This window comes from Canis lupus, chromosome 38, assembly GCF_011100685.1.
Source record: "Canis lupus familiaris isolate Mischka breed German Shepherd chromosome 38, alternate assembly UU_Cfam_GSD_1.0, whole genome shotgun sequence".
Lineage (NCBI taxonomy): Eukaryota > Metazoa > Chordata > Mammalia > Carnivora > Canidae > Canis > Canis lupus.
In genome coordinates, this window is record NC_049259.1 from 18,339,719 (window position 1) to 18,367,313 (window position 27,595).

Sequence of the window (27,595 nt, forward strand, 5' to 3'; positions counted from 1 at the left end):
GGACCTCGGGACACCTGGGTGGTTCAGGGGTTAAGCGTCTGCCTTCAGCTCAGGTCATGATCCTGGGGTCCTGGGATCGAGTCCCGCATCAGGCTCCTTGTGGGGAGCCTGCTTCTCCCTCTGTCTATGTCTCTGCCTCTCTCTGTATGTCTCTCGTAAATGAGAGAAAGGAGAGAGAGAGAGAGAGAGAGAGAGAGAAGAAAGAAAGAAAGAAAGAAGAAAGAAAAGAAAGAAGAAAGAAAGAAAGAAAGAAAGAAAGAAAGAAAGAAAGAAAGAAAGAAAGAAAGGAAAAAAGGGGGCCTCATCCAAGCAGGTGAGGGCCTTAACAGCAGGGTGGGGTTTCCCAAATAAAAAGAAAGTTTCCTCAAAAGAGCAGCATCGAAAATCTGCCCCAGTTTCCAGCCTTCTGTCCCTCAGATTTTGGATTTAAGACTGCACACCCATTTTAACTTGGATTTCCGGCCCACCAGGCTGACTTGTGTATTCCAGATTTGCCAGCCTCCAGACCTGCATAAGCCAATTCCTTAAAACCTTGGTCTGTTTCTCTACCTCACTCTGTCTACATAATATATCCTATTGATTCTGTTTCTTTGGGAACCCCTAATAGGACATCTGTGGAGATGGCTAGCTATGTCCCAAAATGCATACTTTGCACTCCTAGTTAACTAACTGAGCTGCAGTTCGGTATGGCCGTGTAACTTCCATGCCCCACCCACTACACCTCCTTGGTCTTTTTTCTTTTCTGGATGACCAGCAGGGTGACACTGAGAGCATCCTTGGAAACCATGTGTTGAAGATGGCACCCTGGGTCCTTCAGTAACTATGTGAAGCCAAGGTCCCTCTTCCCCACCCTGGCCCCACAGATCTTGAACACTCTAACCTAGAAGTCCCTGGACCATTAGGTAAGTTGTAAATAAATTTCTACTGTTTTCAAGTCATTGCATTTTGGAATTATTTCATAAACCAGATTAACAGACCTTGAGTGATACAGAAATTGGTACCTTGAAGTGGAATGCTGTTTAAAATAAACACCTAAGAGGGCATCTGGGGGGGACTCAGTTAAGTGGCCAGCTCTTGGTTTCAGCTCAGGTCATGCATGATCTGGGTCCAGGGATCAAGGCCCTCACTTTGGGCTCCCCCATCAGCAGGGAGTCTGCTAGAGCATTCTCGTCTCCCTCTTCCCCTCTGTTTGCTCAAGCTCTCATGCATGCTCTCTCTCTAAAGTAAATAAATCTTTCAAAAAGTAAAAAATAAACACTTAAAACATAGGCATTGGCTTAGTAGATGCATAGTACAGGGTCAGGGAGCAATAATACTGGCTGAAAGGCTGGACTATCGTCTGATGCGTGGGCAAAACATTGGTAGAACTATTTCTGTGGTTACGTGAAAGGCAGATACAGTTCCTGCTATGCCAGGATTTCTAGAACACGTGGTTGGAATGAGCCAGAAGGCCTGAGGTAGCTGCCTCTTGCTGTTTTTAGCTAGGTATACCTAGAAAGAGAGGAGCTCAGACCAGAATCTACTGGTTTTGAAAGCAAAGAACGGTTGGGAGAGTCTAGAATTTGGGACCCTAGAGATATTGAAAAGCCAACTACTTTAATAGCATAAATAGCAAGAGACAAGTCTTGTTGGCCTTGTCTCAGTGGCCTCTTACTAAGACATCTCAGGCCAACCAAGATGTCATTTCAGCCTTGCCCAGTTGTTTCAGGCAGTTGCAAGGCAGGTGCCACTAACTTAAGAAAGAGGAGCTTAGGGGCAAGGAAGCAAGTCATGAAACAGGTTAAGGACCCTGCCTAGAGAGGAACTCTGGGTATGGCTCCTGACACACGGACTGGGCAGCAGCAAACAGAGTAAATGCTTTGTAAGTTTTTGAAGCGAGAACATTCCTGAAGTGACCATAGGGAGCCTGGTCGAAGAAAGTCATTGTTAAAATAAAACACATCTTGTGCTCCCAAGCTTGCGGACCTCAGGCTGCGAAAGCCGAATATTCCTTTAAGAAGATCTACTCCTGGGATCCCTGGGTGGCGCAGCGGTTTGGTGCCTGCCTTTGGCCCAGGGCGCGATCCTGGAGACCCGGGATCGAGTCCCACGTCGGGCTCCTGGTGCATGGAGCCTGCTTCTCCCTCTGCCTATGTCTCTGCCTCTCTCTCTCTGTGTGTGACTATCATAAATAAATAAAAAAATTTAAAAAAAAAGAAGATCTATTTCTTAGCACCTGCTTGGGGAGTTCTGTTCATCACAGATTTCTGATATTTCGAATAGGATAGTTAATGTTTCTTCTATTTGAAATTCATCGAAATTCTTGGATTGCTAAATTTAGATTTCTCGTGAAGTTTGGAAAAATGTTGACCATTATTTCTTCAACTGTTTTTCTTTCCACCTCCCAATGGCCCTACTTTGGAGATTCCAGGTGCCTATGTGTCAGGTCACTGGATAGTGCCCCACAGCCCAGAAATGTCCTGTTTATTGTGATTTCCAGCCTTTTTTTTCTCTTTGTGTTTCATCTTCGAGAGTTTCTACTGCTATGTCTTCAAATCCACTAGTCTTCTGCAGCATCTGTTAATCTCATTTAGTATATTTTAAAATTTCAGATATTACGTTTTTTTCTTTTTAAAAAGATGTTATTTGAGTGAGAGAGAGAGAGAATGAGGGGGAGAAGGGGCAGATGAAGAGGGAGCAGACTCCCTGCTGAGCTCAGTCCCAGGACCTTGAGATCATGACCTGAGCTGAAGACAGACACCTAACAGACTGAGCCCCCCCAGACCCCCCAGATAGTACATTTTTCATCTCCAGAAGTTTGAAATGAGTCTTTTATTTATCTTTTCCTTCTCATCATGTTCATTTTTTCCCTCTACCTTCTGAAGCATATTGAGTACTTTTATGATAACTCTTAACATCCTTGTCTGTTAATTCTATCATCTGTGTGGTTTCTGGGTCTTTTGATGGATTTCCTCCTGGTTGTTTGCATGCGTGATAATTTTCGGTCGGCTCTGGACATTCTGGACCCTGGCATGCGCGTGGGACCCTGGTGTGCGCATGGGACCTGATAGGTGTGTGGGGCCCAGGTGTGTGCATGGGACCCTGGCGTGCGCGTGGGACCCGGTGTGCATCTGGGGCCCGGTGTGAGTGTGGGACCTGATAGGTGTGTGGGGCCCAGGTGTGTGCATGGGACCCTGGCGTGCGCGTGGGACCTGGTGTGCATCTGGGGCCCGGTGTGAGTGTGGGACCTGATAGGTGTGTGGGGCCCAGGTGTGTGCATGGGACCCTGGCGTGCGCGTGGGACCTGGTGTGCATCTGGGGCCCGGTGTGAGTGCGAGACCTGATAGGTGTGTGGGGCCCAGGTGTGCACGTGGGACCCTGGCGTGCACATGGGACCTTGGTGTGCGTGTGGGGCCGGGTGTGAGTGTGGGACCTGATAGGTGTGTGGGACCCTGGAGTGCACGGGGCCCTGGTGCACCTCCCCACAGCCCGCCCCTGCCCCAGGCCGCACACCGCCCCTCCCCGCCCCTCCCCGCTAGCCTCTCTCCGCCGGCCCCGCCCCTCCCCGGCTCAGTCCCGAAGCCCCGCCCCGAAGGCCCCCGCCGCTCGCCCTTCCCCTCGGAGGCCCCGCCCCAGGCCCCGCCCCTCCCGGGCCCCGCCCCTCCCGGGCCCCGCCCCTCCCATGGCCCCGCCCCCGGGCCCCCGCCGCTCGCTCTGACCCCGGCCCCGGCCCCCGCCCCGGCCCCGCGCCGCGCCGCCCCCATGCTTCTCGGAGCCGGCCTGGCGGCGCTCGCTCGGCTTCCGCGCAGCCTCCGGCCGGCTTCGCTCGCAGCCATGAGCACCGGCACTTTCGTGGTCTCGCAGCCGCTCAACTACCGCGGCGGGGCCCGCGTGGATCCCGCGGACTCTTCCGGCACCGAGAAGGCGTTCGAGCCGGCCACGGGTAACCGGAGACCCGAGGAGGGGCCTGGGCGGCGGGCGGCGGGGGCCGGGATGCAGGGGGCGGCGGGACAGAGGGACGGGGGTAGGGGGGGCGGGGGGCCTGGGCGGTGCAGGGGCGGCCGGGCCTGGGCAGGGGGGCGGCCGCGGGCCGGGCAGGGGGGCGGCCGGGCCTGGGCAGGGGGGCGGGGGTCCTGGGCGGTGCAGGGGCGGCCGGGCCTGGGCGGTGCAGGGGCGGCCGGGCCTGGGCAGGGGGGCGGCCGCGGGCCTGGGCAGGGGGGCGGCCGGGCCTGGGCAGGGCGCCGCTCGGAGCTGCCCGCCGCGCCCGGCCCGAGGTCTTGCACGGCCCCGGGCCTCTATTGAGCGCACCTGGCAGCCGGCACAGGTGAGGACGGTGCGGAGGCAGGTTGTGAGCGCGGGCAGTCAAGGCCCCGGGGCAGACAGGATTGCATCTGCCCGGGACAGGAACCGAGTCTAGCAAACCGGTAAAGCTGGGGGGCTGCATGGGGCGGCGGGGAGTCGTGGGTAACGCGACGACGGCCTGAACAGAGCCTACAGAGCCACGATGCCCGAGGTTGTGCCCTTTTATTGACTTTTTTTTTTAATAATAATTATTTTTTTTTATTTATTTATGATAGTGTCACAGAGAGAGAGAGAGGCAGAGACACAGGCAGAGGGAGAAGCAGGCTCCATGCACCGGGAGCCCGACGTGGGATTCGATCCCGGGTCTCCAGGATCGCGCCCTGGGCCAAAGGCAGGCACCAAACCGCTGCGCCACCCAGGGATCCCTGTTATTGACTTTTAAAGTTAGAACAGCAGTAATGTTTTCAGCAACGTGCACAGGCGACGGCTAGGATCTCCACAGAAGGACGGGCAGGTGAAAACACTAGTGGGGAGAACGGAGATGCGTGCGCAGATGACCCCAATGACCGTGAACTTTGTGGCCACCTCCTAGCCTTGGAAGATTTCTGTGCACGAATCAGAATTCGGAAAGGGGAAAAAAAGGCCAGCTCTTTTTTTTTTTTTTTTTTTTTTTGTCCCGTGCTTCACGCTGCCAAGTGCTGGGCCCTGGATCTGCTCTGAGAATTCCAAAGATGTCGCAGCTAAAAGGGAAAAGTTTTGGGTGTGGGTTTATGTTTGCTTTGCTGAGCTTTATGGAATATTTGTGGGGAGAAATATGTAAATGTTTTGTGTAAACCAGAAAGGCGGGTAGCCAGAGGGACAAAACTGGATTGCAAAGGACTGCAGAATTTAGGATTGATCAGTCATGCTACATCACAGAGCAGCAGTAATCTTGTCAGAGCAGGAAGGGGCTACAGGGATCAGCAGATTTCCTGGTGGAAACAGCCTCTCCGCCCCATCCCTGTAATCATATAGGAGAAAAGGAAAAGTTCTTTATTTTAATTACCTTCAGTGTGTGCAATCCTTAGCCTTTAACAACTGGCTGTTCGAATTTGCAGCAGAAACTGCAGGCTTGTGAAATCTTTCTGGAAAAAAACAGAGTCTCTGGAGTTCTTGTGGGAGGGAAAAGGAACTGTGGATTTGATGTACTTACAGAACTCTTGTTGGTAGAGTCCATCACAGCCCTTGGGATGTGGGCTCATATTTTGCACCAGGATAGGGAAAGAGGTTGGAGTAAGAACAGGAGAACCTGGGCTTTTTCATACTTGAGAAATTTTTCTTGTGTTTTAGGGATATGTTTTCCTGATACTGCTGTTTATTATCCATATTCATGAAGTATCACTAGTATGATATGACTTCTATAGAACATGGACCAGTGATTTAAAATCCCGAGTTCGGGGATCCCTGGGTGGCTCAGCGGTTTGGCGCCTGCCTTTGGCCCAGGGCGCGATCCTGGAGTCCCGGGATCGAATCCCACATCGGGCTCCCGGTGCATGGAGCCTGCTTCTCCCTCTGCCTGTGTCTCTGCCTCTCTCTCTCTCTTTCTCTCTATGTCTATCATGAATAAATAAATAAATAAATAAATAAATCTTTAAAAAAAAATCCCGAGTTCATAACCCACGGGACTGAGTACTTTCAACTTGGATTTCGCAAGACCTTTGAGATTCTCAAACACTGTTAAGCAGAGTTGCAAAACCCACTTATAAAATAGAGGAGAGAGAGTTTCTTAACCTGAGGTTACTACTGTGCTTAGGGCAAAGGACACAATCTCTGTAATTCTGGGATCTGGTGAAGTACGTTTTCCTAGAGAGAAGTCTGCAACTTTTATTAGATTCTTAAAGGGTTCAGTCACCTTGAAATAGAGGTCAGAACTGCTGGCATAGGAGCGATCATTAAATCAGACCATAGTTAAAAACAAGATAGAGGTCACTAAAAGGTAATTTAGATACCCAGTACTTTCTTGAAAGATGAGGCAACAGTTGGAGATAACCCTGTGTTTCTTCTTACAGGCCGAGTGATAGCTACTTTCACTTGCTCGGGGGAAAAGGAAGTAAATTTGGCTGTCCAGGATGCCAAGGCTGCCTTTAAAATATGGAGTCAGAAATCTGGCATGGAGCGTTGTCGAATTCTTCTGGAGGCTGCCAGGATAATAAGGGTATGTGTTACTTCCTCTTTCAGAAATATCCCCTTGCGTTGCTCTGAGGGTTCCTCATGATGATTTACAGTTAGACTTTAATGATCCGTTAGGTTATGCCTTTTTTTTTTTTTTTTTTACAAAATTGAAAAACATTTTCATGTGATCACCTGGGTATATAGGACATGCTTTCTGTGAGTAATGGCCTTCTGGAGCTTGGCTGTCTGTGACATCTCCCTTGGCAGGTGGTTTTCTCCATCTTGGTGCTTACGTATCCTTTGCAACTTGTCTCCTTTCCTTTTTAACTTTGTGTATTTGTGTCCTTTACTTTTGCTCTGATGACTCTTAAGTCTACCGTTCTTTTTTCATGTACATTTTCTACCTCAACTACCTAGGAAGATTTTGTACATTTATAGATGTTCCCTTCTTACAAAACAAAGTTAAGGGCCTCCTGGGTGGCTCGGTCAGTTAAGCAACTGACTCTTGATTTTGGCTCAGGTTGTGGTCTCGGGGTCTTGGGATTGAGTGTGTCAGGCTCCGCAGGGCATCTGCTTGAGAGTCTCTCTCCCCCTCTCACTGTGCCCATCCCCTTGCCCCCCCCCTCCCCCCCCCCCGCCAAATGTGCTCGCTCTCTCTCTCTCTCTCTCTAAGTAAATAAATAATTTTAAACTGGACAAGTCTTTTTTAAAAAATTTTTATGGGACACCTGGATGGCTTGGCAGCTGGGCATCTGCCTTTCAGCTCAGGGCGTGATCCTGGGTTGGGGGATTGAGTCCCACATCGGACTCCCTGCATGGAGCCTGCTTCTCCCTCTACCTGTGTCTCTGCCTTTCCATGTGTGTCTCGTGAATGAATGAATAAATAAATAAATAATTCTTAAAAAATTTTTTTTCATTTATTTATTTTGAGTAATCTCTATACCCAACGTGGAGCTTGAACTCCCATCCCTGAGATCAAGACTTGCATGAACCCCTGAACTTTTTACAGTCTTAAAAAGCAAAAGGACTAGAGATCTTCGTTACAGAAAATGAGAAGATTCAGAAGGATGTACACCAGAATATCCAGAGCAGTACCTTAGCATGAGTTTTTTGAGCTCCAGTCCCCACAAGGGGTCTCTCTCAGTGAGAGCCACATGTAATGCTGTTGTAGGCAGAGGTTGCACCCCGGAGGGGAACCCTAAAGTGATAGGACTCAGTTTACACAGGAGCTGCTCTCTCTCCTGGAGCAAGAGCGATGACTCCCTTAGCAGATCTCCTCCAGGGTTCAGGGGGAAGGTGTTACCAGGTTTATTACCCTGGAAAGTACGCAGATGTCTCCAGAAATGTGAAGCAGAGGGCTTCCTATCTCCACATCTCTCCGGGCAGCTGTCTTTAGGAGACACTGTGTCTGCCTTCCAAGACCTCAGCCTCTCATTTGGCTTGCCAGGGTTCTCTGCTCAGAAAGCCTGGGCCGCACAGGATGTCACAGTGTTCATGGAGAATTTCCTCCCAACTAAGTATTTTCCTCTATCGTTAAAAGTTATTTTTAATTCTGGGGCACCTGGGTGGCTCTGCTGGCTAAGAGTCTGCCTTCAGCTCAGGTCATGGTCCCGGGTCCTGGGCTCGAGCCCCGAGTCGGGCTCCCTGCTCGGTGGGGGGTCTGCTTCTCCCTCTCCCTCTGCCTCCCCCCAACCATACTTGTGCTCGCTTGCTCACTCTCTCTCTCCCAAATAAATAAATCTTTAAATAAAAAGTAAATAAAATAAGGTAAAAATATGTTCTATTTACCCAAATTTTTACCATTTCTGGTGCTCCTCATCCCTTTTTGTGTAGGCCCAGATTCCTGTCTGGTATCCTGTTTTTTCTTCTTGAAGAAATTTCTTTGGCATCTATTATAGAACAGGTTGTCGGTGGTGCTCTTTCAGGTCTTGTGTGTCTAAAAGTCTTCATTTTGCTCTGTCTTTTGAAAGAATTATAAGCCTATAAGTCTAGGTCAACAGGATTTTTTTTTTAGTGCTTTAAGTATCAGGAAGTTCTAACTGAATTTCTGCCCTGCTTCTGTCTCTTCCCGGGGCCTCCGGTTACACACTGGGCGGCTTGAAGCTATCCCATAGCAACTAGTGCTCTGTTCGTTTTTTTGCCTATTTTTTTTCTCAGTATGTTTTGGTTCGGATAATTTCCAGTGTTAATTAGAACTGACTGACTAAGAAAACCTGTCTTCACACAAATGGCAGAGTGGGCTACCCAGAGCATCTGCAGATCTTACCTAGCTTGTACTGGGCGGGAGGCCGTAGATAATTGGGCAGAGGTCTGAAGGGAGGGGGGGAAGGAGGGCCCTTGGAGTAGTTAGTGTTGGGCCCCGTGTAGTAGACAGAAGTCCTCATCTGCTGCCTGTGTCTGAGAGCTCAGGGTCTGGGCTCATTTATTGAGCACTTACTAACTCCCTGTTTGAGAAATCGGCTTTGTGAAGGCAGAGAATGGATCTATACATTTCGACTTAGGACAGTGGAAGGAGTCAGTGAACACTATGGATACCTCTGGCCTTGGTAGACATATAGTGTGTTCAGATCTGACTGTCAGACTTTCCTGGTGATTTTTATATTCGCCCTCCCTTCCTTCCCGAGGTGTGTACTGTGGATGTGGGCTTGTTGCCATTTCCTTTTACTTCTGGTCAGCCTCACCGCTTACCAGATTTAAGAAGACAACGCCGCATCTTGTTGATGGTTCAGTGCACCTTGTGTGTGTGTCCAGATAGTCACCCTCTTGTTTATTTTACACTAGATCCATAGCCAACGTCTATTTCTTACTCACTCTGTTCATTCAGCTCTTTTATCTCTGGGACAAAGAAAGGCATTGTTGCACTCTTCTCTTTAGTCCCATTTCCCAATCATCCCTGCACCGTCTCCAGCACTCCAGCATCTGTGAGTCGTGTAGCTACAACTGAGACAGAATCTAAAAAGAGAATTGATAAGTACTGACAATTAGAACATAATTATCTTGTGATTTTCACATGCTGCGTGTCTTTGGGTGAATTGAAGCCATGTGTGTCCATAACCTCTTACCTGCCAGTCGTGTGTTTGGCTGTTGCGTACCATTTCCATAATGATGACTGTCTCTTTATACATGTGAGCACATATGTGCACGTACATATGTATTTATACACATAGTCTGAGTATAGAATATATTGAGGTATATGGTAACATGACTTAAGCCTAGTGTTCTGTTTTACCCAAAGGAACGGAAGGATGAAATCGCCACCATGGAGACCATCAACAATGGCAAGTCCATCTTCGAGGCCCGCTGGGACATTGACACTTCCTGGCAATGCCTGGAATACTTCGCAGGCTTGGCTGGATCCATGGCTGGTGAGCCCTTGCCTGGCCTTCTGTGTGAGCTGACGGGGAGGTAGGCAAGCAGGTCCTGGTGGAGGAGGATGAAGATGCGGACACCAACACACACCTGGGTTAAAATCCTGAGTTTATCACTCTCTGCCTGGATGACCCTGAGAATTACTTTGTCTTTCCTAACTGAAACTGTGGGTTATCATAGTTGGCAGGGGCTTGGGAAGAGCCGTCCTGCGTTCTCCATGACGCCTCTGTTTTCCTCTTAGGCGAATATATCCAGCTCCCTGGCGGGTCCTTTGGTTACACCAGGAGAGAACCGCTGGGCGTATGCGTGGGAATAGGTGCATGGAACTACCCCTTCCAGATTGCCTGCTGGAAATCTGCTCCGGCCTTAGCGTGCGGTAAGAAAGAAAGAATCTTCTACTTGGGAGACCATTCCCTCCCTGTTCTCTACCTGTCACCTGTTGGTGTGCACGTGCACACACACACTCATTCACACACTCACACCCCACGTCAGAAGGGGCCTGTGCTGGGGTGCCAGAGCCTCACAGGACCTGCATCCCTTACTCCCCACCCCCCGAGAGACCTTACAGCGTAGGTCATACACATGGATTGCATCTGCATTATTCCCACTTTATTTATCTAATTTATTTTTGTTACAGAAAGGAGGACTGTTAATTTTGGTCTTGGAGGTCTTCTTTTTTCACTGTTGAATTAATTCAGATTTGTGCTACCTAAAAGTTCTCCCCCCACTTTAAAAAAAAAAAAAAGATTTTATTTATTTATTCATGAGAGACACAGAGAGAGAGAGAGGCAGAGACACAGGCAGAGGGAGAAGCAGGCTCCATGCAGGGAGCCCAACGTGGGACTCGATCCCGGGTCTCCAGAATCACTCCCTGGGCTGGAGGCGGCGCTAAACTACTGAGCCACCCGGGCTGCCCGTTCTCTCCCTTTCTGCACGAGAACTGTGGAATGAATTTCTGTAGAGGGAGTTCAGCTGCACATAAGACGCAGAAGATAAACTTCCTCCTTTATTTGTGTCTTAAGACAAATGATAAACAAGGCTTCCATCAGAGAAACTTTGGCTGGCTGATGTAAAAAGTGTCCTCCTATTACTTAAAGAGGAATCGGGAAAAGAGGATTTATTCTTAGAGAAAAAAAAGTCAAAGGTTAAAAAAAGCATCACGATTAGGACATGGTGTCAAAATGCAGCTTTTCTCGTGTTGCTGCCTTGTGTCCTTCTGCTTTTTTGCACGTGCCCTCCCATGTGAGACCGCAGCAGCTGTGACCAGAGTAGAGCTAAGTCACCAGTTTGGAGACTCTCATCCGGTTAAGCTTTATGGTCTCCAGTTCCCACTTCTGTAAGTTGGGAGTGAGCGCGGTATTGCCGACTGCTGCAGCCCGTGCGTAGCAGGGCCTGGAAACGCGAGTGGAAGGTATCTCCGGTTGGGCCTGAGCAGGTGTGGCTTGGATCTGCGAAAGCGGAGAAGCCGAGGAGGGAAGAGCAAGGTGTCTGCTGCTGAGCGCCAGTGCGGGTCTGGGCATTGATGGGGGGAAACACTGGAGGCTGTTCTTGGCTTGTCCTCCTGTCCTGTGCTCAGAGGATCACCGGTCTTAAAACATCTTCTGTGCTTGTGTCCTGGGTTTGTGCAGGTAACGCCATGGTCTTTAAGCCCTCCCCCTTCACGCCCGCGTCGGTGTTGCTGCTGGCCGAGATCTACACGGAGGCCGGCATGCCCCCCGGGCTCTTCAATGTGGTGCAAGGGGGGGCTGCCACCGGCCAGCTCCTGTGTCAGCACCCTGACGTGGCCAAAGTCTCCTTCACCGGAAGCGTGCCCACCGGCATGAAGGTAGAGATGAAACCAGTATTGCTTCCCACAGACGGCAGTGTGGGGCCTCCCCAGTGTACGTGTCTGAGGCTGATCATCTGATCTTACCCAGCTTCTATCGGGAGGGGGGCCAGAGGCATCGGGGCAAAGATCTGGAGTGTCCTTTATTTCTTTTAAAGATTTTATTTATTAGAGAGAGTGAGTGCACAAGCAGGGACAGAGGCAGAGGGAGAAGCAGACTCCACGCTGAGCAGGGAGCCCAACTTGGGGCTCGATCCGGGGACGCTGGGATCATGACCTGAGCTAAAGGCAGATGCTTAACTGACTGCCCCACCCAGGCGCCCTGAAAAAAAGTGTGAAGTGGGGAAGGTAGTGGAGTGGAGGTAGCCTCGAGGGGATGGAAGTCATCACCTCCTGCCTGTGTCTCAGAGCGTGGGGTCTCGCTGCCACTTGGGTCTTTGGTGTCTTAACCCCCCTGTCACAGCCATCTCGGAAGGGTGTTTGCTCAGTCTATTTCTGATGTATTAATTGCCAGCCTTGAACACAGTAATAATAATAATAGAAGAGTTTCTGACCAGGACATGTGAATTAACAGTATTTTTATTCCTTTTTTTTTTTTTTTTTTAAGATTTTATTTATTTACTCATGAGAGACACACAGAGGGGCAGAGACACAGGCAGAGGGAGAAGCAGGCTCCTCGAGGGGAGCTTGATGCGGGACTCGATCCCAGGACCCTGGGATCACGCCCTGAGCCCAAGGCAGATGCTCAACCACTGAGACACCCAGGCATCCCTAACAGTATTTTTTAAATGAATTCCCCTTCAGAATGTCAGGTGCAGTCCTGTGGATTCTCTTCAGGGTTCTGGAAAGGGATAAGTAGCGGAAGGGCAAGGCTGCAGACAGGAACAAGGCTGCAGGTCACCCGTAGTTGGAGATGCCTGGAGGCCCAGGTTCTACTTGATGAAACTTGCAGTTTTATTCGTGTTAAACTTCCGAATATGTTTGTTCTTGTTCTGGAAGATCATGGAGATGGCCGCGAAAGGAATCAAACCTGTTACCTTGGAACTGGGAGGCAAGTCTCCCCTGATAATCTTCTCCGACTGTGACCTGGAGAATGTGGTGAAGGGGGCGATGATGGCCAACTTCCTCACGCAAGGCGAGGTAGGCACCTGGCCCCAGCAGACGGTTAGAAGGAAGCTCCCCCCTTCACCTAGTAGCATGTTTTAAAGCTTTTCATTTTGAAATAATTTCGGACTTACAGAAGCATTGCACAGAATTCCCGTGTACCCTTGAGCCACGATTCTCAAATACTAACATTTTATCAGCTTTCTTCTGTCATTCTGTTTACCTTTCTGGACATACCTGTGCATGTTATCTTTTTCTGAACTGTTTGAAAGTTGCAGACGTAAGACCCATAACTTCTACATTCCTGCGTGAATTTCCTAGAAACAAGTGCATTCTCTTATGAAGCACCGTGCGCTTAGTGAGATCAATAACCTGATCTGTTACTCAATCTGCAGCTCTTATTTCTCATGTTGTCATTTGTTTGACATTAGTCCTTTCAGCAAAAACAAAACAAAAGCCCACACAGTTTCTTTTTTTCTGGCCCAAGATCAAATCCCGGAAGGTGCGTTGGCTTTAGCTGTTGTATCTCCACAGCCTGGAGCAGTCAGCTTTTCAATTATTCGTATCTTTCAGGACCTTGACATTTTTGAAGAACACAAGCTATTTATTTTGTAGAATGTCCCTCGTTTGGGGTCTGTCGATGTTTCCCTCTTTTTTTAAGATTTTATTTATTTGGGAGAAAGAGAGGCAGATTCCCTGCTGAGCAGGGAGCCCAATGCAGGGCTCGATCCCGGGATCGTGAGGCACCCAGGCACCCCTGGTGTTTCCTTTTGATAAGAATTGGGTTATGCATTTGGGGCAAAAAACACCACAAAAGTAAAGTTGTGTCCTTCCCAGAGGTGGGGTTGTCTGTGCTGCGGGTGGGTCTCCTTCGTGGGTGAGACATGTCACATGAGAGAACATGCCAGAGGACTCGGCCCCTCCTGCTCTCCGCCACTAGTCTTAACACCCTCTGAGGATTTTTGCTGGAAACCTATTACGGTGCTCCCCAAATGGTGACTTCCCAATTCCGTTCTTCCTTCTACATGTATTAATTAGTTCACTCTCCACTACAGGAAGGCACCTTCCCTTCTCTCGTGCTGCTTTTTTTCACTCATCGATTTGTGTTATTACAGACCATGGGTTCTTACTTCATTTACAGATTACAGTCCATTTACTATCATTAATTTTGATGCTCTGATAATTGCAGATTCGGCTCACCGCAGCTCCTGGGAACTTTTGATAGATCTCACTATTCTGTGAGCATGAGTAGTTGGCTCTGTTTGCGGGCTTTGTATCCATGGTTCTGATAGCATTGGAACAGTATTTGTGCTCGCATTCTATGGAAGGATCTAACTGGTCACGATTGATTTGTGGTTTTAGGGACAGACGTTCTCTATGAAATATTTCAGGTTTTTATTAGGCTCAAGCCCTTATTAGGCTCAAGTTTTGTTTTGTTTTTAAGATTTTGTTTATTCATGAGAGACCCAGAGAGAGAGGCAGAGACACAGGCAGAGGGAGAACCAGGCTCCCTGCGGTGAGCCCGATGTGGGACTCGATCCCGGGACCCTGGGATCATGACCTGAGCTGAAGGCAGATGCTCAACCACGGAGCCACTCATGCATCCCTCAAGCCCTTCATTGTTAATCTATTTTTACTGTCCCATCCCCTCCTACTCTTAAAACACAGGGCCCCACTGAGCCTCCAGTGGGAGGCAATAGGAGAGGTCGCATGGCTCACGTGGATCTGTGAGTGGCCTTTAGGAAAGTAAACAAACAAAAAGCTCTAACTTTGATCTGGAAGGGCAGGCAGTTTCTTGGCTGATGTGCTGTTATGTCCACAATTCCATATGTGATCCCATTCAGGATGGGGATAGTTTTTAGAGCTGGAACTAACCTTTTAAGGGGGTTATACTATCTCTTTTAAGATTAAGGCTGTTGGATTCCTCCCTCTTCCCCTTCCTTACACACATGCACATCTGTGTCCGTCCTTCAGGTTTGTTGTAATGGCACAAGAGTATTCGTGCAAAGGGAAATTCTTGATGAATTTACAAGGGAAGTGGTGAAGCGGACCCAAAAGATAAAAATCGGAGATCCCCTCCTGGAAGATACCAGGATGGGCCCCCTCATCAACCGTCCACACCTGGAGCGAGTCCTTGGGTTTGTTAAGCTGGCAAAGGAGCAGGTGAGAAACCAGTGGCGATGGGATGGGGTGAAGAAGAGGGGACTTACTGCACGTTTCCTGCACCCATACCTGCTGGGCTTACTGTGTCCTCACCTGTGTTCTGCTCTGTACCTGCCGGGGAGTGACTGGGCGTCCGTTCAGGACACGCCTCACGTGTCAAGAATGCATATCAGGCTGTGCATTTAACAGAAAATTTGCATTCTTTTTTCTTTTTTGGGCAGGGTGCTAAAGTGCTCTGTGGTGGAGACATACACGTACCTGAAGATCCCAAATTGAAGGATGGCTATTACATGAGACCTTGTGTACTGAGTATGTCCTCCTCTTGTTCACTTTTAAACAGTTTGAAGTAAATGTCACATTGAAAAGGATATTTAAAAAACATGAATATGGCATAAAGCAAGTGTTGGTCAACTGTGTCCCCACAGCTCAGATTTAAGGAGAAGTTCTCTGTCACCCTGTGTGCACTACCTCTTGGACAACTATGTGTGTTTACCTGAGCCTTACTGGGCCTGCACCTGTTGTTCTGGAAACAAGGAACTAAAAAAAAAAAAAGAAAAGAAAAGAAAAGAAAAAAGGAAGTGCATGGTTGATTAAAAAAAAAAAGAATGCATTTTGTTTCTCAGGAATGTTGCTGAAGAATATGTTTTTCTTTGAACTGTACATCATCAGTATAATAAAACCAATCTGTCAGACAGTCTGGCAGTATTTTTTAAATGATGTAGTAGATTTTAGCACCTCCTTTCCATCTTAACCATCTCCTGGTTGGGACAGGCAAGTGTATGGTCCTTCCATTGTCCTCCATCCCTTCACTCGGCCCCTACCCTAGAGGTGCCCACTGCTCTAGGTCATGTTGTTCTCATGCTTTCCTCTGCAGTTTTACAATAGATCTTAGGATCCCCCCAAAATATCAGTAGTTTGTTTAAAATTTTATTTATTCAGGAGAGAGAGGGGCAGAGACACGGGCAGAGGGAGAAGCAGGGTCCCTATGGGGAGCCCGATGTGGGACTCGATCCTGGGATTCCAAGATCATGACCTAAACCAAAGGCAGATGCTCAACCACTGAGCCATGCAGATGTCCCAATATCAGTAGTTTAATAGGCTTTTAAAAATTCTGTTCACATTGAATTATGTTGTTGGAAGGTAGGTCAGCTGATTTTTGCCCAAGGTTGACAATGGTGTCCGTTTTCAGCACTTGATTATCTGATGCATTTTAACCCTTAGCCTTTGCTAAAAAAAAAGATCCACTTGAGATTTGAAAGCTGTGAACTCAGCCTCCATACCATGGATTAGCTTATAGTTATTAAGTGAATAGGAAAAGCTTAAAATATATTTTTAAATAAAAATACAGGTTAAACAATAGCGTGTATGGTATTAACCCAGATGTATTGAAAAACAAAGGTACGTGTAAGAAGGAACGGAATGTGCATCATAATATTGATAGTGGCGTGTAGAGTAGCGTTCTCAAGCCGTTCTTACGGCTCTGTATCTCAGCGCTTATTGTGAAGACATTCACGCACCAAGCATGATCGTTCCTTCACTGATGTTTGGCTTTATTACATTGTTCGCAGCCAATTGCAGAGACGACATGACCTGTGTGAAAGAAGAGATCTTTGGACCAGTTATGTCCATTTTACCATTTGACACTGAAGCTGAGGTTCTGGAAAGAGCCAATGATACCAGTTTTGGCTTAGCAGCTGGCGTCTTTACCAGGTATGTGGGGAAGGACACTCAGGCAGCCTTGCAGGAATACAGGGATCTCTGCCCAGTTGCTCGGGGAGCCCATTGCTGTCTTTTCCTCTCTGGAGTTGACATTTTCATCAGCATTTTCTGCTTGCTCCGGGTGAAGTTAGAAGGTGCCAGAGTCACATCTCGTTGTTTGCGCTGAACGGCCAGCGTCCCCTGCCGTTGAATTTAAATTGAGCTTTAAACAATATTGATGAAAATTCTATCCTATTTCATTCCTTCATTGAACAAATATTTAAGGTTCTGATCTGAGTAGAGAATCAGGTTGAGTGTCTCTTGAAAACCTACATGTCCAGGAATTTAGAACCTATAAGCATATAAACACGGGGCGGTGCTCTTCAAAAACATGATTTTTCACGGCTTTAGAATAGTTCCTAATTGGAATGCATTGTAAAATATGTAGGCCTCTTTTTGATTGTTGCATATGTATAGAATATTGTTTCCAGTTGTGACTCTTGTAACTAAAATTGGGATTAATATCTTTGTGCATAAACTTTAACCAATATACTAAAAGTAAAAATGATTTGGGAGCAAAATTTCCTTGAATGTGATTGCAGATTGCTTGAGCATATACAGACTTTGATTAGTCTTTGGCAGCAGTAGGCAGTTCTCTAGACTGCTTACACTTGGAATTATGCAGTTTCTTTGGTGGTATATACAAGGTTCAATTTTTTTTTTTTGTAGTTTTGTGGTGAGGCACCTGGGAAAGAAGACCCAGGTCTCCACTGGAGGGCCTGATGAATGAAATAGCTTCTCTTTGAGCCCTGAAGAAAGAAAAGGTTAAGGAGCTGCTGCTTTTTTGTTTGCTTGTTTCTTAGTAGATTTTATTTCTTAGCATAATTTTAGGTTCACTGCAAATGGGAGGCAAGGCACAGAAATTTCCCGTACACCTTCCCCCCATCCTGCCCCCTTATCATCCACGTCTCCCACCCAGGGGTCATTGGTTGCAGTTGATGAACCTACTTAGACATATTGTAATTGCCCAAAGACCACAGTGACATCAGGTTTATCTTGGTGTTGTAGGTTACATGGGTTTGGACGATGGTATCCACTGTTACGGTGACACACAGGGTAGTTTCACCTGTGTGTCACCATAATCCTCTCCTAGGAGCTGCCGTTTTGATGGGAGGATTTGAACGGGTTAACTCTTGCTCTTGCTTTGACCCCACAGTACAGATAAAGGCAATCCCAAAGGTTGACCCTAAATGCTGTTACTTTTCTAATAGCTTTAGGATAATTCACATACCATACAATCTACCCACTTAAAGCGTATGGTTCAGTGTCCTTTAGTGTACTTATTTACAGAGTTGTGCAACCATCACCATATAATCTAATTTTAGAACATTTTCATCATCCCACAAACAGGAGCCCTTAGTCCTCATTTTCCCCTTCCCCCAGGCCCTGGCAACCACTAGCCTTACTTGCTTTCTCTACAGATCTGCTTATCCTGGATATTTTGTAAAAATGGAATCATAGAGTATATGATTTTTTTTGTGATTGGCTTTTGGGGGGTTTAACTATTATTACTGTAATAAACACATTTTTATAGTGCCTCATATATATATAATAGCATGTACATTGTATTTAATGCTCATGTCCACACTTCTTTTTTTAAAGATTTTATTTATTTACTCATGAGAGACATAGGCAGGACCCCAGGATCACGACCTGAGTCGATGGTTGATGTTCAACCACTGAGCCACCCAGGTGCCCCTCATGTCCACAGATTTTTATGTTATATGTAACAGAGATTACATCAAAATTCTCATGAGGGATCTATTTTGCTAACATAAACCAATTTAACTCAACCATTTATACATCACTTCAACTACCCAAATAATGTCGACTACCAAATAATACTATCAGAGTATTTGGACTGATGGACATGAGTCAACACAGTTGAATTTTCTGCTTCTCAGTATATTTGATGACATATCTTTTTTTTTTGTAGTCCATTAAGATGATTTTAATCCACATCATGTTTATGATATACACATTTGCATGGGTTATCAAACTTGGTGTCACAAATATATTGAATACTACATTAACAAAATGCAAACGATAGAGACTAGACTGTAATGTAGATTCCTTTTTTTTTTTTTTTTTTAAGATTTTATTTGTTTGAGAAAGCAGTGGGGTAGGGAGGAAGGGAGAGGGAGAAGCAGGCTTCCCCCTGAACAGGGAGCTCAGGATCCTGGGATCATGACCTGAGCTGAAGGCAGACGTTTCAGGAACCGATCCACCCAGGTGCCCCTGTAATGTAGTTTCTATAACCCACTGATCTATATAATTTAGGCATAAAATATATCTAATTAAAAATTTTCTTTCTTTCTTTTTTTTTTTTTTTTGATTGGCTTCTTTGACTTAGAACGTTTTCAAAGTTTGTGTCGCACCAGGTATCAGTGGTTCATCCTACTGTGGAATAATATTCCATTGTATGCATACATTTTGTTCATTCACCAGTTGATGGACATTTGGATTGTTTCTGCTTTTTTGTTATTATGAATAACACGTCTGTGAACACTTATCTCTGAGCCTTTGTGTGGATATGTTTCATTTCTGCCTGGGGTGGATACCTAGAAGTGGAATTGCCGGATCATGTGGTTACTGTCTCTCCTTGTGGTTTCAGCCATCCTGATGTGTGTGAAGTGGTGCCTCAGTGTAGTTTAAAAAAAAAAAAAAAAACAACCAACCACATTTATTTGTTTCTTAGAGCATGAGCAGAGTGGAAGAGTGGGGGCACGGAGGGAGAAGCAGACTCTCCCTATAGAGCATGACCCTGAGATCCTGACGTGAGGTGAAGGCAGTTGCTTCACCGACTGAGCCACCCAGGTGCCTCTCAGGGTAGTTTTGATTTGCATTTCTAGGAGTTGTCTTTTTTTTTTTTTTTTAACTTTTTTGATAGTCTCATTTGTAGTACAAAAATTGTCAATTTTGACACAGTCTCATTCTGTTCTTTTTGTCTGTCACTTTTGGTATCTTGTCTGAGAAGGCTTCTTCTAACCCAGGGTCAGGAAGATTTATTCCTGTTTCCTTTGAAGAGTTTTATGGTTTGTACTGTGTAGGTCTGTGACCCATCTGAGTTCATTTTTATATATGGTGTAGAAAGGGCTCTACCGTCATTCTCCGTGGCCATGTGGATGGCCAGTGGTTGTGGCACTGTTTGTCACAGAAACTTTGTCGCCCGAAGTGTTTTACACCCGCCCCCCCTTGCTGCTACTTATTTTGTAGATGCTTTCAGATGAGACCATAAAACTCGAGTCCTTATCTATTTTGCCTGGATGCCACAAGCTTTTATAAAGCTTGTAAAGAAACAAGAATTAGGCAATATTTTGAGACCTTTAGAACCCGCAGCCTAACTTCCTGTTAAAGTAGTCGCAAAAGAAATTATGAATAACCAGCACGTTGGTTTCCTTTTTGTTGTTTCTTGTTTTTCCCCCTCCATAGAGACATCCAGCGTGCTCACAGAGTGGTGGCTAAGCTGCAGGCTGGAATGTGCTTCATTAACAACTACAACGTCAGCCCAGTGGAGTTGCCCTTCGGTGGATATAAGAAGTCAGGTGAGGAGCTGGAGAGCGTGAGAGCAAACCTGGTCTCTAGGGCTGTTGGCCGCACTTCAGACCTTCGAGACCAGGTTCCCAAACTTGTCCGAGTGTCAGAATCACCTGAGAGAGTAGACTGATGCCCGGTCTTCCCCAGACTCCCTGCAGCTGTTTCAGGGAATGGAAACCAAGCATCTTCTTTTTTTTCTTTTCCCCCAAAAGCTGTCCAGAAGGTTCCTTTTTTTTTTTTTTTGAAGATTTTATTTATTTATTCATGAGAGACAGAGAGAGACAGAGACACAGGCAGAGGGAGAAACAGGCTCCATGCAGGGAGCCCGATGCGGAACTTGATCCCTGGACTCCAGGATCACACCCTGGGCCAAAGGCAGGCACTAAACTGCTGAGCCACCCAGGGATCCCTGTCCAGAAGGTTCTGACATGTATAAGCCTGGCTTATGAACTGCTGGTAGACATCTCAGAAAGGTCTACCTTGTGGGTAGAATTACTTTTTTCCCCTCACATTGCGTGATTGCTACAGGCATAAAGCCACCCCAGAGATTCCATACTAGGGATGTTTGTCGTTGTCCACTGTGGAGCCTTTAGACGTAAAGTGGCTCTCGCATCTCAGAAAGCATATAGTCCTCTGTTTTATTGTTTTTGTTTTTTTTTAAAGATTTTCTTTATATATTCGTCAGAAACACACAGAAAGAGGCAGAGTCACAGGCAGAGGGAGGAGAAGCAGGCTCCATGCAGGGGACTCCCCCAATATGGGACTCGATCCCAGGACCCTGGGATCATGACCTAAGCCAAAGGCAGATGCTCAACCACTGGACCACCCATGTGTCCCTACTCATTTTTTTTTTTAACAACGGTCATTCTGGTTATGCTGGATGCCACCCAGGAATGTTGTCCTTAGGCTGCTGCCCGTTGCTTACATTGACTCAGTCATTTGTGCAGACATTACTGTAACCTGGTGCAGGTGGAAGTCCAGCGTATGAGGAACCTCGAGGCAGCTGGGATAGAGCCCTTACTTCGAGGTTCTCTCTTTGGAGATGGTTGCCCATAAATATTCTCTAATCTCCTATACCTTTCTCTGAAAATTGTTCCAACTCTATAGGGGCCCCATGCTAAGAGTTTCCACATTCTGTTACTAAGGTGCCCATCACAGTGTTGGCAGACCTACAAACCCCAAGGAGAGCTGATGAGATGATGGGTGTTAATTTGAGAGTTTTATTTAATACTTGCTTTGTTATTACCCTGGCCTTCCCTGATCCTGCTCCCCTGATCACCTTTGTCCCTGCCTGGGGCCCAGAGGAGCTGGACACATAGGCACAAAATGCAGAGCAGGAACTAGGATGCTGCTTTATTAAATATGTAACTCCTGGTGTGGAGGAAAGTTTGTTTGGAGCCTGCAGCGTAGGCCTCAAAGGGGCCTCCTGGGCCAGCTTTCCCATCCTCAGATCAAAATGTTTGGATCTGTGCACTCAGGCTTGCCTACCTGCGATGAGAGCAAGACCAACATGTGGCCAGGTCTGCGGAGCAGCACCTGGCCCAAACCGCCCCACTAGCTGTGTGCTCAGAGCCTGTGGAAGGGAACAAGGGATAGAGTGAGGCCTTGCCAGGGCCGGTGTATAAACCACCTTTCGAATAGTGTCGTCTAAGGACATTATTTGTGGGGACCAGGCCTCGCCCTTTGGAGGCAGACCCTACCTGAGCCTGAGGCTAACAGGAAAAGCCAGGCAGGTGCGGAATGCTATCCTTGGAACCTGTGACCTTCTATCCAGGCATCGCTTAGACTTTGAGTAACCTGAGCTGCCCTTGTGAGTTGGCAGTGTGTAAACAGCAAGCTACTCTTAACAGATTCAGTGTGGGCAGCCCAGGGTGGCCCAGCGGTTTGGTACCACCTTTGGCCCAGGGCGTGATCCTGGAGACCTGGGATCAAGTCCCACGTTGGGCTCCCTGCTTGGAGCCTGCTGCCTGTGTCTGTGTGTCTCTCTGTCTCTCTCATGAATATGTAAATAAAATACATAATAAAAAATTTTAAGTAAAATATTAAAATATTATTTAAAAATATTAAAAATATCTTAAAATATTAAACACAGATTAGTGTAAGAAAAGGTTAAAAAATCAAAAAAAAAAAAAAGAAAAGGTTAAAAAATCTATTAAGTTAGAGTTAAGTTTTAAGTGAACACCAACTTTTTTTTTTTTAAGATTTATTTATTTATTTGAGAGGGAGGGGGAGAGTATGAGTACAAGTAGGGGCAGGGGAAGAGGGAGCAGGAGAGAGACAATCCCAAGCAGATTGTCCGCATTTTCCACATTCTGTTACTAAGGTGTCCTTCCCCATTTGGACCCTGTGCAATCAGATCTTTGTATCTCTATTAAGTTTCATAATCTCAAAGTTAGTCTGTAGGTTTAGCTTTAAAGCAATAGAGGTTATCTATTCTTTCCTCCTTCCCTTCCTCCCTCCCTTCCTTCTTGAGAGAGTGCAGTTGGAGGGGGAAGGTGAGGGGCAGAGGGAGAATCTTAAGCAGATTGCATGCCTAGCGTGGAGCCTGACGTGGGGCTCGATCTCACAACCCTGAGATCACGACCTGAGCTGAAATCAAGAGTCAGACGCTCAACCAACCGACTGAGTCACCCCGGCTCCCCGAGTTAGCATTAGCTTTCAAAGGCGTCCGCTGATGGTTGTAGAGGCTGCTTTCACACTTGATAGAAAAGCCTGAACGTCTTCAGATCTCAGCCCAGAACAGCAGGTACCTAAGTTAAGGTTCCTGTTGCAGAAACGAGACGTGGCTATTTCCCCGTCCTCATCCCCAAAGGCCAGTGGGTCACTTTTCCCCGTGCCTAGCTCCACAGCTGACATGTGCAGTTGAGGATTTTGTCCCAAACTTGTCGGTTCTGTGTGCTCCCTGCCACTGGGGTAGGCCCCGCCTGTGTCCTTGAAGGTCACCGTGACTTCAGACCACCGTAGTGGTGGCTCTTCCTCACCCTGCTCTTCCTTTCAGGGTTCGGCAGAGAGAATGGCCGCGTGGCAATCGAGTATTACTCCCAGCTGAAGACCGTGTGCGTGGAGATGGGTGAAGTGGAGTCTGTTTTTTGAAAATGTGCGGCGTGGCTGGGCGTGGAGCGAGGACTGGATCTCAATAGAGGCCGTACAGCTGCCTTCTGTCCCAAACCCAGAATTGTGTCTTTCGGGATAAGAGAGTGGCCTCAGTGTTCTTCATGGCTCGGTCCCCTCCCTAACCGAGAATGTGCTTAAGTGCCTTTTAGATACTAATCAGGAAAGCTGCGATTGTCCCCAGAGCAAATTTTCTGTGAAATCTTTAACACACTTCTGGAGAACGGGGGCGGGGGGCAGGGTTTTGCTGGTCCCACAGATCTGACCCACTGGCAGTGCTCAGCCGCCGGCTTCAGCGAACTGGCTCGTGGTTCGGTTCCTGGCGGAAGAAGCCGAGATGCTTTTCTGCTCATTGACGTGTTTAAGCCCTGGCCCCTTGTCATTTCATTGAGAAAGCTGACAGTCGGGAGCGAGATGACAGGGTCACGCTCTGTGTGAGGCTTACCCTACCAGAGTAAGCACCTGGTTTCCACTTGTGCCAGTGGAGGAGACCGGCCTCCAGCCCTTGAACGACAGCCTGCTCTCTTTTTAAATACACCACCGAGCTGTATGCTGCCACGGCACACTGAAATGAAATAAATCACCCTGTTAATCTTGCAGCCTCATGTTTTAAAGCTAAGCACATCTCCGGGGTCCGAATGTTGACAGGGTAGGGTTGAAGTTAGACACGTAGCACAGCAGATCAGTCCTTTGCACTGAGTACACAAGGATGGGCTTCGGGCGCTGTAGCGAATGTTTAAGGCCCGTGGAACCTTCTAGGCTCCATGTCCTTCCCCCCCCCCCCCCCCCCCCCGACACGGAGTGCCTGTGCTTGCAGAGCTGTCCAGGCACGGTGACTTCTCAGCCCGTCGCAGGGGTCCTCACCCTGCCCCTTTCTCTGCCTTTTAGGGAGACCGTTTATGTCTGGGAGCTGCATTGGTCAGGGTTGGCCGGAGACACAGGAGCACAGAGTAGAGTAACGGAATAGGTAGGCACGTACAAGGGGACGTTTATTGTAACAGTCGGCTCACGGATCATGGAGGCCGAGGAGGCCCACAGCGTGCCATCTGCAAGGTGGAGACCCAGGAAGGAGGGTGATGTGATTCGGTCCGAGTCTGAAGGCCTGAAACCCGAGGGGGGCTGAGGGTTTTAAATCTGAGTTCCAAGCCCTAAGAACCAGGAGTGCTGGTGTCTGAGGGCCGGAGAAGATGGATGTCCCAGCTCCAGCAGAGATCGAACTCCCCTTTTCTCCCTCTTTTTGTTCTGGTTGGGCCCTGCCCAGGTTGGGCGATGGCCACCCACCCCGGGGAGAGACCTCTGCCTTCCTCAGTTCACCAACTCAATGGCTGAAACCTCCTCACAGGCACACTCAGAAATACTGTTTTATCAGCCGTCTGGTCATGCCTTAGCCCAGTCAGGCTGGCACATGGAAGGAACCAGCACATAGCTGATTTAGTAGTCGGGTAAGGGATGGTTGGCCTCCCCGGGCCCACATCTCATGGTGTGTTGTGATGGGCCAATACTGTAATTTTGGAGGATGAGAGCAACTGCATCAGCCTCTCGGTATTGTTTGTTTTTTTTGTTTTCTTAAGATTTTATTTATTTATTTGAGAGATTGCACAGAGGGAGAGGGAGAAGCAGGCTCCTGGCTGGGTGAGGAGCCCAGCTCAGGCTCCATCCCAGACCCTGAGATCACCATGTGAGCTGAAGGCAGATGCTTGACTGAGCCACCCAGGCGCCCCAGCCTCTTGGTGCTTATTTGCACGGAGGGCACGTAGGTGTTGGGAGCAAGGCCAAGAGTGATCCCATGGTGGGTCTGGGGCCAGGGGGTTGGGGGGCGGGCAGCGCTCCTGTGACTCACGCAGTGGGAGCTGAAGTTCCTCTAAAGAGAAGAGGGCAGGGGAGGGGGAACCGGCCTTTGAATCCTCGCTGTGTTCCTACTGCCCAGTCCTCAGTGAGTGCTCCTGCGAAACCGAAACTGAAACCGAAGCAGGATACTGGCCCTGATGTTGAGAGGAAGAAACAATGGGGGGAGCCAGGTGGGTGGGGCTTCACTTCCTGTGCTTCCTGCCTGCCTTCCCCGATTCTGGAACCTAGATGGCCTGTACTGGTTTCCCAGGGCCTAGATGGCCTGTACTGGTTTCCCAGGGCCGCTGTGACAAGTGACCCCAAACCTCCGACTTGGAGCCCGGGGTGGTTTCCCTGGACTGAAATCCAGGCATCAGAAGGACCAGGTCCTAACTCTGGGAAACGAACTAGGGGTGGTGGAAGGGGAGGTGGGCAGGGGAGTGGGGCTGACTGGGTGATGGGTGCTGAGAGGGGCACTTGACGGGATGAGCACTGGGTGTTATTCTATATGTTGGCAAATTGAACACCAATAAAAAATAAGTTTATTAAAAAAAAAGGACCAGGTTCCTCCAGAGGCTGCAGGAGAGAGTCCCTGAGTTTGCCTTGTCCAGCGTCCCGAGCATCCCTTGCATTCCGTGCCTCGTGGTCCCTTCCTCCATGTCACGGGCCAACAGCTTAGCATCCTCAGCTCCCCCTGCTTCCCGCTTACGAGGACACAAGGGATGGCATCTGGAGCCCACCCACTGGCTGCGGCAGGACCATCCTCCCCTCTCAGCTCCGCCCTCACCTGAAGCGCACCTGCACACCTCTTCCTGCCTTGGAAGGTGACACTCAGGTTTCTAGGATTAGGACTAGGGCGCAGCGCTCTTCGGCGGCCACACCCCACAGGGTCCACAGTGCGCTCCAGGGTGTCCTCGGCCACGGCCCTGCAAACCTGCCCGGAAAAGTAATGATGCTGACCCCGCACATTCCAGAAACACCGGCCTGGCCACTTTCTCCCTCCTCATCTGTTCTCTTCCAGGGGAAACCACTATTACCTTTTGGGCATTTCTGTCTCCAAGGACTTTCTTACAGGGAGGAACTGCAAACGACTCCTGCCTCCTGGTGACCTGTAAAACGGTTGCCGCTCCCTGCCCGGTCCAGGGGTCCTTTTGGCCAGGCCAGGAGTTGATCGGCCATTGGTTTTAGGATAGAAAATGGAGCTTTTTTTAAAAAAAATGGAGGCTCTCACTTTTTACTCCATTCCAGACATGCCAGCTCTCAGAGCCACAACTGTCAGGCCGCTGGGCTCAAGGAAAGTACTGCTTGCATAAGTGAATGGATCCCATCGCTACTCAGGGTGGCCCAGGGACCAGCAGCGTCTGCTTGTTAGACCCCCAGAATATCCATGTCCCCTTAGACCTAAGGACCAGGATCTGCATTTTAACAAGACCCCCAGGGGATTCTTACGCACAATAGTTGGCCAAATGCTGCCCTTAGAGCAATGGTTCTGAACTTTGGTTGTTCCAGAGAATCTTCTGTATTTAAAAAATGCTTAAAAATTAAAAAAAAAAAAAAAACAGATTCTAATTTAATTGATCGGGGGTATGGCCTGGTCATCCAAATTTGGGTGGTCCCCGCCAAGCTGGATTCAGCAGACAGGTGGAGAACCACTGCTTTACTGTTGTGCCGCGTGAGGACAGTCGCCACGAGCCACATGTGGCTACTTACGTTTACTTAAAGAAAAATTCCATTTTTTGCTCACTTCAGCCACATTGCACGTACCTAATGCCACACACGGGCAGTGGGTAGTGGGTACTGTGTTGGACAAATGCAGATGTCAAATCTTTCCACAGTGTCAGATGGTTCTTTCGAACAGTGCTGTTTATTAGCCAAGGACTGGAGACACTTGTTTTCGAGTGAGTTAGGAGACCACTTCGGGGGGCGAGTGCTGTGGGAGACGAAGAGGGGAGTGGGGGCCCCTTGGATCCTAAAAGGGTAGGTCACCGGGTTACCGACTCCCGATGAATGAAGCTTCACCAGCAGGCAGCGCCGGCGCTCCCCACAGCTAGGCCTGGAACCGAGCCGGCCCTAGGCCTGGGCTGCACGGTGCACGGTGCACGGACCGTCATTCAATCCTCAAGAACTTTATATACCAAGTGTCCTCGTTTTTCCCAACTTGGAGCTGGGGGAGCTGAGACTTAGGGGAGGCCAACCAGCCTGGCCAAGGGCACACCACTTCCCGCGACGAGGGTCACCTGCACTGCAACGTGGATAAACTAGCCCAGCCTGGTTCTCTAGCTTCCATCTACCACGAACCCAGAATGTGCTTCTCCATAGAAATAAACCCACCCTCTGGAACATACCCTGCCAGAGAAGAGTGAGCGGCAGTTCCTACACCCTTTCTTTTCCCCCTTGCAGGTGACAAGGGAATTGAACCTTAAGTAGCTTGTCAGACCTGGTGATTCCCTATGGCAGAGATCTGCAGGC

At 48.3% G+C, this 27,595-nt stretch overlaps 1 protein-coding gene and 1 long non-coding RNA gene across 2 annotated transcripts; one reads left to right on the forward strand and one right to left on the reverse strand.

Annotated features, from left to right (window-relative positions):
* Window positions 1–3,686: 3,686 nt before the first annotated feature.
* On the forward strand, window positions 3,687–23,898 carry ALDH9A1 (aldehyde dehydrogenase 9 family member A1). The gene is made up of 11 exons (XM_038586217.1): window positions 3,687–3,922; window positions 6,330–6,475; window positions 9,668–9,797; window positions 10,043–10,177; window positions 11,430–11,626; window positions 12,626–12,766; window positions 14,705–14,893; window positions 15,115–15,202; window positions 16,462–16,603; window positions 20,084–20,196; window positions 23,187–23,898. Exons 1-11 carry the CDS (start codon window positions 3,742–3,744, stop codon window positions 23,279–23,281), a joined length of 1,557 nt encoding a protein of 518 aa, XP_038442145.1. The 5' UTR covers window positions 3,687–3,741; the 3' UTR covers window positions 23,282–23,898.
* Window positions 8,162–9,672, reverse strand: LOC102152865. Its single transcript, XR_005385750.1, has 3 exons — window positions 9,495–9,672; window positions 9,244–9,384; window positions 8,162–8,392 (listed from the first exon to the last, which is right to left on the reverse strand). It is a non-coding gene; the product is annotated as an uncharacterized LOC102152865 (long non-coding RNA).
* Window positions 23,899–27,595: the final 3,697 nt, after the last annotated feature.

Excerpts from the sequence above, each read along its gene's own strand:
- ALDH9A1 (XM_038586217.1), top strand. The coding sequence starts at position 3,742 with ATGCTTCTCGGAGCCGGCCTGGCGGCGCTCGCTCGGCTTCCGCGCAGC. Across the intron at positions 14,894-15,114 it reads TTAAGCTGGCAAAGGAGCAG|GGTGCTAAAGTGCTCTGTGG; the intron begins GTGAGAAACCAG and ends TTTTTTGGGCAG. Across the intron at positions 16,604-20,083 it reads GCAGCTGGCGTCTTTACCAG|AGACATCCAGCGTGCTCACA; the intron begins GTATGTGGGGAA and ends CCCCCTCCATAG.